This window comes from Oncorhynchus keta, chromosome 28 (genome assembly GCF_023373465.1).
Source record: "Oncorhynchus keta strain PuntledgeMale-10-30-2019 chromosome 28, Oket_V2, whole genome shotgun sequence".
In the NCBI taxonomy this organism is placed as follows: Eukaryota; Metazoa; Chordata; class Actinopteri; order Salmoniformes; family Salmonidae; genus Oncorhynchus; species Oncorhynchus keta.
Window position 1 is genome coordinate 72,599,755 of NC_068448.1, and position 18,027 is coordinate 72,617,781.

An 18,027-nucleotide genomic window follows, 5' to 3' on the forward strand; every position below is an offset into this window, starting at 1 on the left:
TCAACACTGAGTGTACAAGTCATAACCACAGTCAACACTGAGTGTACAAGTCATAACCACAGTCAACACTGAGTGTACAAGTCATAACCACCAACAGTACAAGTCATAACCACAGTCAACACTGAGTGTACAAGTCATAACCACAGTCAACACTGAGTATACAAGTCATAACCACAGTCAACACTGAGTATACAAGTCATAACCACAGTCAACACTGAGTGTACAAGTCATAACCACAGTCAACACTGAGTGTACAAGTCATAACCACAGTCAACTGAGTGTGAGTCATAACCACAGTCAACACAAGTCATAACCACAGTCAACACTGAGTATACAAGTCATAACCACAGTCAACACTGAGTATACAAGTCATAACCACAGTCAACACTGAGTGTACAAGTCATAACCACAGTCATAACCACAGTCAACACTGAGTGTACAAGTCATAACCACAGTCAACACTGAGTGTACAAGTCATAACCACAGTCAACACTGAGTATACAAGTCATAACCACAGTCAACACTGAGTATACAAGTAACCACAGTCAACACTGAGTGTACAAGTCATAACCACAGTCAACACTGAGTGTACAAGTCATAACCACAGTCAACACTGAGTGTACAAGTCATAACCACAGTCAACACTGAGTATACAAGTCATAACCACAGTCAACACTGAGTGTACAAGTCATAACCACAGTCAACACTGAGTGTACAAGTCATAACCACAGTCAACACTGAGTGTACAAGTCATAACCACAGTCAACACTGAGTGTACAAGTCATAACCACAGTCAACACTGAGTGTACAAGTCATAACCACAGTCAACACTGAGTGTACAAGTCATAACCACAGTCAACACTGAGTACAAGTCATAACCACAGTCAACACAAGTCATAACCACAGTCAACACTGAGTATACAAGTCATAACCACAGTCAACACTGAGTGTACAAGTCATAACCACAGTCAACACTGAGTGTACAAGTCATAACCACAGTCAACACTGAGTGTACAAGTCATAACCACAGTCAACACTGAGTGTACAAGTCATAACCACAGTCAACACTGAGTATACAAGTCATAACCACAGTCAACACTGAGTGTACAAGTCATAACCACAGTCAACACATACAGTCATAACCACAGTCAACACTGAGTGTACAAGTCATAACCACAGTCAACACTGAGTGTACAGTCATCACTGAGTATACAAGTCATAACCACAGTCAACACTGAGTGTACAAGTCATAACCACAGTCAACACTGAGTGTACAAGTCATAACCACAGTCAACACTGAGTGTACAAGTCATAACCACAGTCAACACTGAGTATACAAGTCATAACCACAGTCAACACTGAGTATACAAGTCATAACCACAGTCAACACTGAGTGTACAAGTCATAACCACAGTCAACACTGAGTATACAAGTCATAACCACAGTCAACACTGAGTATACAAGTCATAACCACAGTCAACACTGAGTATACAAGTCATAACCACAGTCAACACTGAGTGTACAAGTCATTAGAGAACAGTTGCTCTTTCCATGACATAGACTGACCAGGTGAATCCAGGTGAAAGCGATGATCCCTTATTGATGTCACTTGTTAAATCCACTTCGATCAGTGTAGATGAAGGGGAGGAGACGGGTTAAAGAAAGATGTTTAAGCCTTGAGACAATAGAGACATGGATTGTGTAAGTGTTCCATTTAGAGGGTGAATGCAAGGCAAAATATTTAAGTGCCTTTGAATGTAGTATGGTAGTAGGTGCCAGGTGTTTTTATACGGTAACTCAAGTTGGAATGACCCATTTATACGGTAACCCAAGTTGGAATGATCCTGCAACAAATCCAGTCATCCGCACAATCGCTTTGGGTAATATGACCGAGCCTGACAATTTCCTGTTCGGCTGCCAAATGAAATTTCTATACAACCTGCCTAGAGACCCAACCTAAACCCCTTTCAAGAAAGCTGACCCTAACAAACCCCTCGTTTCTCCTTCGCTCTCCCTAACGGCTATCTCGTCTCTGAGGCATTTCTCAAGGCCTACATATGCATTGTAACCTGTGGGTTACCAGGTCTGCAGAGAAGCGGTTGCCAGATTTGCTTCCAGAGCAGCACCCGAGGGAGAGAAGCTCTCCAACGTAGAGGGAGGCTGACCAAACCCAGTGGATTAGGAGCTATCCAGGTAATAACACCAAGGTCATAGCAGAATTACCATCAGGGCAGCTGTTCCGGACGACTGCGTGATCACACTCTTTAACACTCTTTCACACTCTTAAAGACCTTTAAACAGGTCAACATTCACAAGGCCACAGGGCCAGACGGATTACCAGGACGTGTACTCCGAGCATGCTGGCAAGTGTCTTCACTGACATTTTCAACCAGTCCCTGACTAAGTCTGTAATACAAACATGTTTCAAGCAAACCACCATAGTCCCTATGCCCAAGAACTAAGTAACCTGCCTAAATGACTACCGACCCGTACCACTCACGTCTGTAGCCATGAAGTGCTTTGAAAGGCTGGTCATGGCTCATATCAACAGCATTATCCCTGAAACCCTAGACTCACTCCAATTTGCATACCGCCCCAATAGATCCACAGATGATGACATCTCTATTGCACTCCTCACTGCCCTCTCCCACCTGGACAAAAGGAAGACCTACATGAGAATAATGTTCATTGACTACAGCTCAGCATTCAACATCAATTTTTTTATTATTTTTTTATTTCACCTTTATTTAACCAGGTAGGCTAGTTGAGAACAAGTTCTCATTTGCAACTGCGACCTGGCCAAGATAAAGCATAGCAGTGTGAACAGACAACACAGAGTTACACATGGAGTAAACAATTAGCAAGTCAATAACACAGTAGAAAAAAATGGGCAGTCTATATACAATGTGTGCAAAAGGCATGAGGAGGTAGGCGAATAATACAATTTTGCAGATTAACACTGGTGATAAATGATCAGATGGGCATGTACAGGTAGAGATATTGGTGTGCAAAAGAGCAGAAAAGTAAATAAATAAAAACAGTATAAAAACAGTATGGGAATGAGGTAGGTGAAAAGGGTGAGCTATTTACAATAGACTATGCAAAAGGTAGGATATGAGGAAGTTGGTAGATAAAAAACAGTAAATAAATCACAGGCAGCAGAAACACTGGGTGATAAATGAGCGCGTCAGATGGGCCATGTACAGGTGAGAGATATTGGACTTGTGATATTGGGTCTGGTGCAAGTGAAGAGCTAGAGCATAAAGTCGCAGTGGTGGGTGGTATAAGGTGCTTTAGTGACAAAACGGATGGCACTGTGATAGACTGCATCCAGTTTGCTGAGTAGAGTGTTGGAAGCCATTTTGTAGATGACATCGCCGAAGTCGAGGATCGGTAGGATAGTCAGTTTTAAAAAGCAGTGAAGGAGGCTTTGTTGCGGAATAGAGCCGCTGGATTTGATTTTTGATTGATGTTTGATGTGAAAAGAGGTGAGCCAGACACCTAGGTTTACATATTAGAACCTAGGGTGTACAGCTGCAGCGATCGGTTAGCATGCATTTGGTTTTACTCGCGTTTAGGTTCAGTCACAGCTGATGGCATTGAAGTACTGGTAGAGGAGACGGGCCGAAAGTATATAAATGGTGTCTCTGCGTAGAATCAGGGAATTCAGCAAGAGCAACATCATTGATATATGTCGGCCCGAGAATTGAACCCTGTGGCACCCCATAGAGACTGCCAGAGGACCGGACAGCATGCCCTCCGATTTGACACACTGAACTCTGTCTGCAAAGTAATTGGTGAACCAGGCAAGGCAGTCATCCGAAAAACCGAGGCTGTTGAGTCTGCCGATAAGAATTTGGTGATTGGAGTTTGGGATGATCAGTGATATCATTTACACCTGAGTGTGGCTGGTGCGTGACCGGCTCGGAAACCAGATTACCGGTGGGATTCGAGATGGTCAGTGACCTGTTTGGACTTGGTCAAAGACCTTAGATAGGCCAGGATGGATATAGGAGCCAGTGAAAGGGGGATGACTGCGGCAGCTTTCCAATCCTTGGGGATCTCAGACGATATGAAAGAGAGGTTGAACAGGCTGGTAATAGGGGTTGCGACAATGGCGGCAGATAGTTTCAGAAATAGCGGGTCCAGATTATCAAGCCCAGCTGATTTGTACGGGTCCAGGTTTTGCAGCTCTTTCAGAACATCTGCTATCTGGATTTGGGTAAAGGAGAACCTGGAGAGGCTTGGGTGAGGAACTACAGGGGGGCGGAGCTGTTGGCCGATGGAGTAGCCAGGCGGAAGGCATGGCCAGCCGAAGTGCTTAGAGCGATAATCATGATGACAATCTCTATTGCACTCCTCACTGCCCTCTCCCACCTGGACAAAAGGAAGACCTACGTGAGAATAATGTTCATTGACTACAGCTCAGCATTCAACATCAACACCATAGTCCCCAAAAAGCTCATTACTAAGCTAAGGATCCTGGGACTAAACACCTCCCTCTGCAACTGGATCCTGGACCTCCTGACGGGCCGCCCCCAGGTGGTAAGGGTAGGTAACAACACATCCACCACACTGATTCTCAACACGGGGGCCCCTCAGGTTGCTCAGTCCCCTCCTGTACTCCCTGTTCACTCATGACTGCACGTCCGTTCACGACCCCAACACCATCATCAAGTTTGCCGATGACACAACAGTGGTAGGCCTGATCACTGACAACGATGAGATAAGCCATAAGACTCCTGAACAGCTAGTCAAAGGCCTACCCAGGCCCCTCCTTCACGCTGCCGCTACTCTCTGTTTATAATCTATGCATAGTCACTCTACCTCTACCTACACTCTAACTCTACCTACATGTACATATTACCTCAATTACCTTGACTAAACGGTGCCCATTGACTCTGTACCGGTACCCCCTGTATATAGCCTTGTTATTGTTATTTTACTGCTGCTGTTGAATTATTTGTTACTTTTATTTTCTATTTTCTATTTTCTATTTTTTACTTGACACTTATTTTTATTAAAACTCCTTAAAGCATTGTTGGTTAAGGGCATTTCAAGGTCTACCTACACCTGTTGTATTGTGACAAATACAATTTGATTTGATTTGACAGAGAGGGAAAGAGAGAGGGAATCACAGTCCTGGGAAAAATCACACACGCACATGCAAACTCACACACACGGGCGCACAAACACACACACACACACACACACACACACACACACACACACACACACACACACACACACACACACACACACACACACACACACACACACACACACTCGCACATGCAAACGCACGCACACGGGCGCACAAACACACACACAAACACAAACACACACGCACACACACTCGGACATGCAAATGCACGCATGCACACAAGGGCGCACAAACACACACACACAAACACACACACGCACACAAATGATGGCTGTTTGGTCTTCATCCAGACAGTAATGTGTTCCACTTATTACACTCCCTAAACTGTGGGGTCTACTTCATCGGCAAGTGGACCTCGCTTCCTGCACGGGGGCGTTGTCATACTGAAAAAGGAAAGGGCCTTGCCCACAAGGTTGCCAAAAAGTTGAAAGCACAGAATCGTCTAGAATATCAGTATAAGCTGTTGTGTTAAGATTTCCCTTCACTGGAACTAAGGGCCTAGCCCGAACCATGAAAAACAGTCCCAGAGCATTATTCCTCCTCCACCAAACTTTACAGTTTGCACTATGCATTCAGGCTGTCTGCCAGATGGTGAAGAGTCCAATGGCGACGAGCTTCCCACACTCCAGCCGACACTTGGCATTGCGCATGTTGATCTTAGGCTTGTTAGGCTGCTCGGCCATGGAAACCCATTTCATCAAGCTCCCGACTAACATATCTTCTTCTGACATTGCTTTCAAAGGCAGTCTGGAACTCAGTAGTGAGTGTTGTAACCAAGGACAGCAGATTTCTACGCGCTACGTAATTCAGCACTCGCCGGTCCCATTCTGTGAGCTTGTGTGGCCTAGTACTTTGCGGGCTGAGCCGTTGTTGCTCCTAGACATTTCCACTTCACAATAACAACATTTACAATTGACAGCTCTAGCAGGGCATACATTTGACTAACTGATGTGGCTGAAATATTAAAATCACCTAATTTGAAGGGGTGTCCACATACTTTTCTATATATAATGTATTTATATATGAAAGTTAAAAGTATTTCCTTTCCTTTCCTTGTCACTACTCTTTAGTGAGTTCCTGGCCTGTACTGAGTACAACATTTACGAGGGTAGGGTGTATGGGTGTGTGTAGGTGTTGGGAGTGTGGGGTTCCCCTGTAAATCCAGATACGCCAGGGGCAGAAGTTTGTCTGTAGAGAGATAATGAGCTCACCTGACTGTCTGACTCGCATTCGACGTCATGCTGCTGTGATTTGTCTTTCACCTGCGGCTTCTCCTCCAGACTCAGACACAGCAGCCACGTGACCAGGCCCGCCACGAACACGCCAATGTCTGGCATCAACACACGGATTCCGTTTCCTGCATCGGCACCCCGGACGCTGCAGAGAGAGATAGAAACAGGGAAAAAATGGTTAGCCAACAATGACAGATAAGAAAAGGTAAACAATTTGGGTATTATTATGTTTACAGTTTTTAGATGCATTATCCAACACTGTACTGCATCATGAGGATCCCTGTCAGCTCAGTGATGATATTTGATGCCAGCAGATCAAATGATAACTGTTATAATTAAACTATACACTTAAAATCCCTAACAGCTAGTTTATATATAATTCAAAACATGGGTTTTAGGGCTCATAACAAGGTAGAGTAATCGTTAAATAGTTTACAGTCTGAGTTCCTCCTCTATTAATATGTGGGTGTGATTCTCATTTATAGCTAATTGGTACTCAACTTATGACCAAATCACCTTCGTTCATATTCCGATATTGTTTACAGGATTTGTTTGTTTGTGAGGCAGCCCCAAAAATGTCTTGGGGGAGGCACACGGGCAGTGTGGCGAAGGCAGGTAGGAGACCTGCGCCAACATCCCGTGCTTACCGGAGAGAGAGAGAGAGAGGGACCGGTGCGGTACATTCCAGCTCCTCGTATCGGCCGGGCTCGTGTGGGCATCGAGCCAGGTGGCATGAAGCCGGCTCTACGCATCTGGTCTCCAGTGCGTCTCCTCGGGCCGGCGTACATGGCACCAGCCTTACGCATGGTGTCCCCGGTTCGCCAGCACAGCCCAGTGCGGGCTATTTCACCTGGCTACCGGGAGCATTCAACCAGGTAAGGTTGGGCAGGATCGGTGCTCAAGAGCTCCAGTGTGCCTGCACGGTCCGGTCTATCCATTGCTACCTCCACGCACCAGCCCTCCGGTGGCCCTCTCCAGCGCTGTCAGAGTCTCCCGTCATTCCTGAGCCGCCAGAGTCTCCCATCTGTCCTGAGCCACCAGAGTCTCCCGTCTGTCCTGAGCCGCCAGGGTCTCCTGTCTGTCCTGAGCCGCCAGGGTCTCCCGTCTGTCCTGAGCCGCCGGAGCTGCCTGTCTGTCCTGATCCGCCAGAGCCGCCAGTCTGTCCTGAGCCGCCAGAGCCGCCAGTCTGTCCTGAGCCGCCGGAGCCGCCCGTCTGTCCTGAGCCGCCAGGGTCTCCTGTCTGTCCTGAGCCGCCAGAGTCTCCCGTCTGTCCTGAGCCGCCAGAGCCGCCAGTCTGTCCTGAGCCACCAGAGACGCCAGTCAGCCAGGATCCGCCAGAGCCGCCAGCCAGACAGTAGCTGCCAGAGCCGCCAGCCAGCCAGGAGATGCCAGAGACGCCAGTCAGCCAGGAGCTGCCAGAGCCGTCATTGAACCAGGAGCTGCCAGAGCCACCAGCCAGCCAGGAGCTGCCAGAGCTGCCAGCAAGCCAGGAGCTGCCAGAGCCGTCAGTCAGCCAGGAGCTGCCGTAGTCTCCAGCCTGTCCGGCGCTGCCGGAATCTCCCGTCCATTTGGGACCCATGGCTAGGGTTCCCAGTCGCAGGTCGGCGGTGAGTGTCGCCGCTCATAATAGGCCACAGGGGCGGTTGAGGAGGCGGACAAAAACTGTGGTGAAGTGGGGTCCACGTCCCGCGCCAGAGCCGCCCCTCCCCTATAGGTTCAGGGGGTACTGTCACGTTCTGACCTTTATTTCCTTTGTTTTGTCTTTGTCTTTATGGTCAGGGCGTGACTTGGGGAGGTTTGTTTAGTATGGTCAGGGCGTGACTTGGGGTGGGCATTCTATGTTTGTTTTTCTATGTTTGGTTTCTGTTTCGGCCTAGGATGGTTCTCAATCAGAGGCAGATGTCGTTAGGTGTCTCAGATTGAGAATCATACTTAGGTAGCCTGGGTTTCACTGTTGGTTTGGGGGTGTTTGTTTCCGTGTGAGTGTTTGTTGCCACACGGTACTGTTTCGGTTTCGTTCATGTTCACATTTATTGTTTTGTATGTAATGAAACCTAAGATTACCTGGGGTACCAATGTAAGAAATAACACGTAACATGTTCCTAGGAACGCAAAGCGAGGCGGCCATCTCTGTCGGCTCCGGAAGTAGGTCAAAGTACAACATTGTGTTCTATACATGGTGTTCTATTCATGGTGTTCTATAAATGGTGTTCTATAGATTGTGTTCTATACATGGAGTTCTATTCATGGTGTTCTATAAATGATGTTCTATAAATTATGTTCTATAGATTTTGTTCTATACATGGAGTTCTATTCATGGTATTCTATAAATGGTGTTCTATAGATTGTGTTCTATAGATTGTGTTATATACATGGTGTTCTATAAACGGTGTGCTATACATTGTGTTCTATACATTGTGTTTTATACATGGTGTTCTATTCATGGTGTTCTATAAATGGTGTTCTATAGATTGTGTTCTATACATGGAGTTCTATTGATGGTGTTCTATAAATGATGTTCTATAAATTATGTTCTATAGATTTTGTTCTATACATGGAGTTCTATTCATGGTGTTCTATAAATGGTGTTCTATAGATTGTGTTCTATAGATTGTGTTATATACATGGTGTTCTATAAACGGTGTGCTATACATTGTGTTCTATACATTTTGTTTTATACATGGTGTTCTATAAATGGTGTTCTATAAATGTTGTTCTATATATTGTGTTCTATAAATGGTGTTCTATAGATTGTGTTCTATAGATTGTGCTATATACATGGTGTTCTATAAACGGTGTGGTATACATTGTGTTCTATACATTGTGTTCATTTCATGGTGTTCTATAAATGGTGTTCTATAGATTGTGTTCTATACATGGCGTTCTATTCATGGTGTTCTATAAATGGTGTTCTATAAATGGTGTTCTATAGATTGTGTTCTATAAATGGTGTTCTATAGATTGTGTTCTATAGATTGTGCTATATACATGGTGTTCTATAAACGGTGTGCTATACATTGTGTTCTATACATTGTGTTTTATACATGGTGTTCTATAGATTTGTTCTATACATTGTGTTCTATAAAACACATTTTACAGGCCTTTCTCCATCCATGCCAATTAAAGCACGGCCCGTATTAAATATATAAGCATTATCATTAAAGAAGAGCATTTAACCCTTAGCTGAGCAGTGTACTGTGCTAGCTTCTTAAAATACACAGAAAATATTTTGTTCCATAGTAAAAGATATTCCCACTGTCCTCTCTGTTACAGCGCTGGTCTGACTAGCTCTGGAAAGGTATGTTGTGGCTGTTGCAGTGGGCTCTCTGGTCCCCTTCGCTTGACCATAAATGTGCCCCCCAACCCCAATTTCCCTTGAAAAGCGTAACTCAATTTCTAAACTTTCATATTTGTTTGGGTTCAAAGCAGTGTGCAGCAACACTTGCAGATGTGATAGAGAGAAGAAAAAGAAAAACCCTTCTGTTTCAGACCTTGAAAGGAAATGTCTCGGTCCAGTAGACCTGAAGTTAACTTTTCAGATTAAGCTTTAGGGATACATTTTCTATTTGTGAATTGGGAGTAGGAGCGCAGTGCTGGCCTATGGTTGGCAGGACGCTTTCATAAGAGGTCCTGGTGGGAGTACACAGCACAGTACACCCTCTATGAATCAGAGGACAGCTCAGGAACCTGGTATTTCTGGTGAGTCATAGTGCACCGGGAGACTGTGTGGTTGGGGTGGGACCTAGACATCCCTGGGGTGGGAGACCTTGTGGTCGGGGTGGGACCTAGACATCTCTGGGGTGGGAGACCTTGTGGTCGGGGTGGGACCTAGACATCTCTGGGGTGGGAGACCTTGTGGTCGGGGTGGGACCTAGACATCCCTGGGGTCGCTCTGGATAAGAGCGTCTGCTAAATGACTTAAATGTAAATGTAAATGTGGGAGACCTTGTGGTCGGGGTGAGACCTAGACATCTCTGGGGTGGGAGACCTTGTGGTCGGGGTGGGACCTAGACATCCCTGGGGTAGGAGACCTTGTGGTCGGGGTGGGACCTAGACATCTCTGGGGTGGGAGACCTTGTGGTCGGGGTGAGACCTAGACATCCCTGGGGTGGGAGACTGTGTGGTCGGGGTGAGACCTAGACATCCCTGGGGTGGGAGACTGTGCGGTTGGGGTGAGACCTAGACATCCCTGGGGTGGGAGACCTTGTGGTCGGGGTGGGACCTAGACATCCCTGGGGTGGGAGACTGTGTGGTCGGGGAGAGACCTAGACATCCCTGGACTCACAGCCAGGTACACTTGGGAGAGCACAAGGTGATAACGTAAATTAGTTTAGAAGGGATGACAGAGTCTGAAGGAAGGGAAAAAAGTCTGACGTAGTGAACTGGATTCTGTTATCAGTGTGAAGGTGTCAAGGAAGGCACTTTTGAAACAGTAGGTAGCCATTGAACAGAAACGTCTCCTCTAGAGACCCATGGCAGTTGGGTCCCTGTGATGGTACTTGAAGAAACGGCTGTATAATCTCCTCAGACAGGATATGCTGCCACGAGCAGTGGGTGGATATTTGAGTTTTCACAGGCTTGTTTTGCTTAATGTTGGGTTGCATAAAACTCTAAGCAAATGTTTGGAATCCCATGGCGCTCGCTCAGCATGAGATCTGACATTCAAAAGGGAGCGGCCAGGGGAGGGTACAGACACAGACGCTTTGAACCGAGTGATGTTTGCCTTCGTAAAAATTTAGTAAGTGACAGACGGCGCTAGTTAACACGCTAGAAAAACACATGCAAAAACTGGGTGCCCCGTATGGCGGAGGAAACACAAGCTCTTTAATGAAGCCTCTGCGTCTACACGGTTTGCTTCCCTCTCAGCATTTAAAGGGTCTTTCATCTCAGTCCTGCTCATAAAGACAGAGCTGTGGAGCTGTGAGCTGGCAACATAAACGCCTGCATATGGCATTCATCTGGAACTGGGAAAGAGCCTTAAAGGGGAGGTGATCAAAGTGGCTCAATTAACTGTACAGATTTAGCTTGTCAGTCTCATCTCTGGAAAGATAGCTTGTATAGCATTGACAATTTACCTGGTTGGTGGATACAGAGAAAAGTTTTTACCGAGAGTCAACAGTGAACTGGCAGAAGCCATAACAAAATTCTGCACTAGCTAGTGAGCTAACTCAATTGAGCTGTTATGAGACATTAACTGGCACTGGACTTTAGGCCTTGAGGGCACACTGGCATATCTATCATTAGGAGTAGACCGTGACACCGTGTCTCTCCAGGATCCCCGGCAGGGTCCCCGGCAGGGCTACAACACACAGAGAAGGAATAGGCAGCTCAGAGTATGGCAAAGACAAGGTTGTTCAAACAAACACACCAAAATAGCAAAAGGGGACTTTGATAAACATGTGATATGGATTTCAACCTGAACCATAAACAGTCTTCAACCCAGATCATTTGCATTTACAGTAACTTCACCATTTAAAAAATAACAGTCATTATTTTCTCTAAGAATTGCATATAGTATTTAAGATGTAAAAACAAGCCACATCAGAACTGAAAGCTTCAATTAATAAAGACCTAATAACATTCTGATTTGAAGAAAATGACTGCAATCATGATGACAAACTTAGAAATCATCAAGGATTTAGACTTCATTTTTCTCTTAGTGTTAAAAAAAATGATTGTTAAAAATAGCTTAGAAGATCCCAAAAGATCTTGCAGGACTTTGCTTTCACCTACTTCCATTACTGTACCTGTTGTTTGCTCTACACCTCCAAAGGCTCATCCAGTATCCTGTCAATGCTTGTTCTATCTACGGTACATTGAGAGCTGCTGGATATGATGATTGTCCTGTGTATCTGTTTAGGTGCACATCCTCACCGCATAGGAGATTACTTTCCCATTAAGGCTAATTAAAACATTCTACATGGGCATGTCAGCACATTTCATGCGACATTCCAACTGCATTTAATTCACATTCCACAAAGACACGATCTGCCTTCTCCACTCTTTCAATCACACTCTGCTACAACTCAATCATTCAACAACTTGCATCGGACACATGTAACGTGTAAATGAATGCACATGTTAACGATGAATACAATCTTCCAAAAAGGAAGCTCATTCATTCAGTCATTTCGCTACCAGACCACCCCATGAGAGAAATAATATGGGAGTCCATGACCTAATAATGACAGAACACTAAGATCAATGACAGGAGGACGTCTGAGTGAATAGCTTTCAATTCCCGACTGAACACATCTCAACCATCTAGTGGGATATCTGGTCGTCCTGTAATCCAATCACATCTCTTGTGCGAATTCCTAATTAATTACCACGGGCTTCTACCCTCTTTGCGTCGAGGTCCATCAGAGCTGAGAGAGTGTGTCGTTCATCTAAGGACATGGAGGAAATGTGAACACAGATCAAATTCAATGATTGCGGGCTAATCAGTGATCTTAACATGAAACATAAGGCATGCTCACAGTCTATTTGAGTGCTGTAGCCCAGGTTTAATGTGGCTGGGGTGGGTTTACTTAATGAGATGAAGAAACCTGGTTTAAGAGCTTTGATACCTATACTTTGAAAGGATTGTCTGTAAGCTATGGATTTGTGCATGATCAGCATGTGATTCTTATCCAAACCTTTAGCCCTGCGGCTTCAGCAGACTGTTTGACATTAATAACATAATCATCAGCAAGTATCTCTCAGCAAATCCAAAATATCATGAATATCACAGGGACCACACACACACACAGACAAAATGTGGTTTGGTAACACTTTATTTGGATAGTCTGTGGGGCATCTACAGCTGCTTTTCTACATAATATCAGTAACATTTCAACTAACTATCTACTAACACTAACCCTAGCTTAACCCTTGTTCTAAACCTAAACTTAACCCTTATCCTAAAACTTATCCTAACCCTAAACTTAACCCTTACCCTAACCCTAACCCTAAACTTGACCCTTACCCTAACACTAACCCTAAACTTAAACTTAACCCTAACCCTAACCATTATCCTAACCCAAAACTTAACCCTTACCCTAACCATTATCCTTCACCCTAAACTTAACCCTTACCCTAAAACTAACCCTAAACTTAACCCTAACCTTTACCTTAAACTTAACCCTAACCCTTACCTTTACCCTAAACTTAACCCTTACCTTTACCCTAAACTTAACCCTTACTTTAACCACCCTTGTCCTAACCCTAACTGTAACCTTAGAAAACAGTTGCTTATCAACAGATCTGTAGAGCATCTACATGGGACTATCAACAAACTATCAGAATACAGATGGAAAATCCATACGATTCACGGAATCCAAACATAAACACATTTCTGGAGATGGTACATTAACATAAGAAAAGCTTTTTGTATGAGTGCCAGGGTCCGCGGTGTTCTCTCTTTGAGTTTGAGCTTCTGGAGCAGACCATCCTATGGCACTGGTACCTCCGCCAACGTCATACCACACGACAACACGTCAACACACATGAACACAAACAAATGCACATAAAGCAGGGATGCCAATTACAGCTCTCAAATGGCAAGGACAAACTGTTCCTGGACCATTGACTCCCCTAGACAATCTGCCACTGTCATTTAGTGATCCAACTTTGACGTGCATTAATATCCATGTCGGACTGAACGACAAAACGCCTAAAACGGTTCAAATGTCAATGAATCCCAAAGCTTCTCGACATGAATGATCATAACAAGGGAGGGTAAATGGTAAATGGTTGAATTACCCTCGTCTCATGTAGCAGAGAAAAACCTTTGAATGTCTGAAAGCCGACAGCTATGGATTAACACCATCATGAAAACAAAATAACCTTCATAACCGTTTAAAAAAAAACATCTAACTGTAGACTGGAAAGCTGGGAATTCGTGTGATTGAGTCAGTTTCTGTTGTAAATTATACAATGGGTGGGTCAAATCCTGAATGCTGATTGGTTAAAACCGCATTCCAGCTGTTTTCTATTCCACAAGTTGCCACCGGCTATTTACTCTGTTCCATCAGACTGCGCAATCCACTGTCTCATCAGCCCAGCCAGGCAATTTATAAACGTCATCTCCACTATAAAAAGCATCTAGACATTCTCACATTTATTTTAGAATAACATTTAGTTTTCAACAGCAGAGATTTGTATAAATGTTGCTGTTTTTCTCTGACATTTGCAACATTGTTTCAATATTCAAATTCGATCTCCAGCTGTCCCATAGTAATACAACTGACAACAGGAAGACTGAGGAGTCCGCTCTCAATTATTGTAGACAGCCTGCTGCTGCTGATCTGCTAATCATCAGACGGGGAGAGGAGAGGAGGTAGGCAGTCCACGTGGGTAACTGGAGGGCCCTTTCTATACAAAAACAAAGCCCCGGGCCTATGATTTGTTAATCCGGCCGACCATACGTATCCCGTATATACGACTACTGAAAGCTGAAACTTGGAGGAGAGGAGATATTGTGTCTCCTTTACTATTCAAACGGGGATCACGGAGACCGTGGTCATTTGGCTGGCCTATTACCGTCATCCAAAATTCCATGACCGTCACAGCCCTAGCCGAGACCCCGATCAACTGTTCCTGTGATTTGGGAAACCAAGGCTAACAGGATGATTAAGAAGCTGACAGAAAGACTGCAATTGTCGACTTACAGCCGTGAAGGCCTCGAGAAGGTTGTGGGAAGGTTGAGCTGTTCACAGAGTGACACATAGAATGGCCGAGATAGTTCTCCACTGAAACCCATTGTGGTTAAGGTCAATGTTATATGGCAACAATGGTACCCAGTTCTAAATCACACACTCAAAGGGTCTGTGATGCCTCCTATTTCCGGGAAAGCATTCCAATATTGATGAACATTGGCGCTGAAACAACGGAATTTCCCTCCAGCAGCACAGAGTATGACTCAAATGTCAGATACAAGTGTATACATTTTCAAACCATTTCCAGCTTCCCCTGAGTACGTAGGTCAAGAACGGGAAAAAGTGGAACACGAGTGACCAATAAATAAACCAATAATTCTGTCTGGGATGGCGAGGCGGCAGAGTCTTGGCCAATGGAGTATAGCTCTTCTTTGTTCTGCCTTGGTCAGGGCGGAGTGTGAACCGGAGCGGAGACAGCACTTTGGCCCAATCCAGAGGGTCACAACACTGGACACAAGCCATTGGCCAACACATGGCCTAATGATGGAACTCAACCAATCACGTCCACCGTATTAAAAGAAGACTGTACCTTAGGGGGTTAAGTAGGGTACAGGTCTGATTCTGTTTACTCTAACTACTTCCTCACCAAATGGAGAACAGGTCTTGAGTTGGATTCATTTAGCTCCACTGTTTGCTCTGAGTCAGTGAGCAGGGGGAAGGGAGGGACAAAATGCCACATTTCTGCACGTCAACAAGCATCCAGTCACGAATAACCAGATAATACAGTAGGACCCGTTTTCCCCTACTTTTCATACCTCGGTCCAATGCTAGTATAAACACTTTTGGTGTAAGCCTTGAGGAACATGTTTAGCTAACTTGTTCGTCGAATACAAATATATTAAATATGGCTATTGACGGAAAGTAATAACATATGACCATGGTTGTAATCGGTGATCCAAACATGCTCATATTCAATTACCACAGGTGTTCCTACCGATGTGTTCTAGGGAACATCTTGTTCCCAGATGACAACATCCTGTATATCTGGTTTCCAGGTATCTCTCAGGACATTTAACACTTCCTCCACACTTCAGCTTTAATCCCCTGGAAATCCCTTTAACTCGACTGTTACACGTTGGCCAGTATGCTCCAGTCTGTCACTAGACAGCAATTACACTTTCATTGTTTGTACATTAAACAGAGGACATTTGGCAAGTCGCCCCTGGGCAGCCCTCAAGGTACAGCGTGGTCCTGGTGCGGTTGGGGCTAAGCAGGCAGCGCACACAGAGTACCACAGAGAGTCTGGCACCCCGCTGAGCCAAGGGAAACAGGGTAGCACAGTGGCACAATTCAGGCCTCATATCACTGGCCTATATTCCAGCACCTGGCCTGCCGGCAGTATCCAGCCCGACGTTGTTAAAGTCCTGGAGTTTAACTACTGATTTGAGAATTATACATTAGCGGGAGAAAATGTTTTGTGACACCTTGTTTAACAGAAATATATGTGTAATGAATAGACTATTGTGTTTGTGGAGCAGCAGGGATGTAATGGCAATTAGATGTTGGCTGCACTCACTGAGTAGACTTCAGTAAGGAATGAGGAAGAAGTCATACTTCTGAAGTGGTCCACCTGCTCCAACCAAGACAGCTTTAGTGTAGCTGAGATTAATCAATCCACTGGTAAGGATATGGACATTAGGGCTGGGATATGCCAAGGACCTCACGATACGATATTATCACAATAATTAAAGACGGGAGCTTACCTTAGCCAAATACATTTAAACTCAGTTTTGCACAATTCCTGACTTTTAATCCTAGTAAAATCCAATGTCTTAGGTCAGTTAGGATCACCACTTTATTTTAAGAAAGTGAAATGTCAGAATAATAGCAGAGAGAATGATTTATTTCAGATTTTATTTCTTTCATCACATTCCCAGTTGGTCAGAAGTTTACATACACTCAATTAGTATTTGGTAGCATTGCCTTTAAATTGTTTAACTTTGATCAAACGTTTCAGGTAGCCTTCCACAAGCTTACCACAATAATTTGGGTGAATTTTGGCAACTCCTCCTGACAGAGCTCGTGTAACTGAGTCAGGTTTGTAAGCCTCCTTCCTGATTGATGTCTTGAGATGTTGCTTCAATATATCCACATAATTTTCCTCCCTCGTGATGCCATCTATTTTTCGATGTGCACCAGTCCCTCCTGCAGCAAAGCACCCCCACAACATGAAGCTGCCACCAGAGGACAGTTCTCCAAAAAGTACGATATTTGTCCCCATGTACAGTTGTAAACCGTAGTCTGGCTTTTTTATGGCGGTTTTGGAGCAGTGGCTTCTTCCTTGCTGAGCGGCCTTTCAGGTGAACCTAGTATAGAAATGCCAAAGTTCAAAGCACCATCATAGAGTATGTGAACTATTGGATTGTGTAGTATTTAGAGGAACAGAAAGCAGACACTAGTGAGCCAGGATTCACCACGTAAAACAGCATGTTTCATTCACAGACAGTAGCTGTTACAAAATCAAACCAAATCTGAAGATATGGGTCAGATACTTCCTTCTAAATTTGATTCTATACAGGAATAGGATTCTATCCAGGAATTTCACATAATGGTCAGCTGCTCTTTGAACATTCGTGAGGGGATGTCGATATGATGAAGAGGAAATCGAAGGCGGGCCTTACAGTACAGTAGACAATGAAACAAGAGTAGATGACACAAAAGCCCAGTTTGACTTGAGCATGTTGCATGCACAAAGATGCGTCTGCTAAATGACTTAAATGTAAATGTAAAGATCAGATTGCGAGCATGATCCTAAGATTATCTCCATGTGAAAGGAAACGAAAGATCATTCTACCTCGACACTCTCAAAGAGGAAGAGAGGACATAACTGCTGCCCAGAAGCCACACCGGAGATCACAAAGCTGATGTAGCTTCCTTTACACGTACATCCCTCACAACAAACCTCCATTCTCATGTGCTTATTCTAGGGGCG

The 18,027-nt window shown here is 44.6% G+C and overlaps 1 protein-coding gene across 3 annotated transcripts in view; it reads right to left on the bottom strand.

Moving 5' to 3' along the window:
• Window positions 1-18,027, bottom strand: part of LOC118372622 (piezo-type mechanosensitive ion channel component 2-like) — a 213,790-nt gene that overhangs the window by 106,611 nt on the left and 89,152 nt on the right. For all 3 annotated transcript variants that reach the window (XM_052483863.1, XM_052483862.1, XM_052483861.1), the window contains exon 5: window positions 6,376-6,541. In XM_052483863.1, coding sequence (XP_052339823.1) covers window positions 6,376-6,541 — 166 coding nt within the window. The remainder of the gene's footprint in view (window positions 1-6,375; window positions 6,542-18,027) is intronic.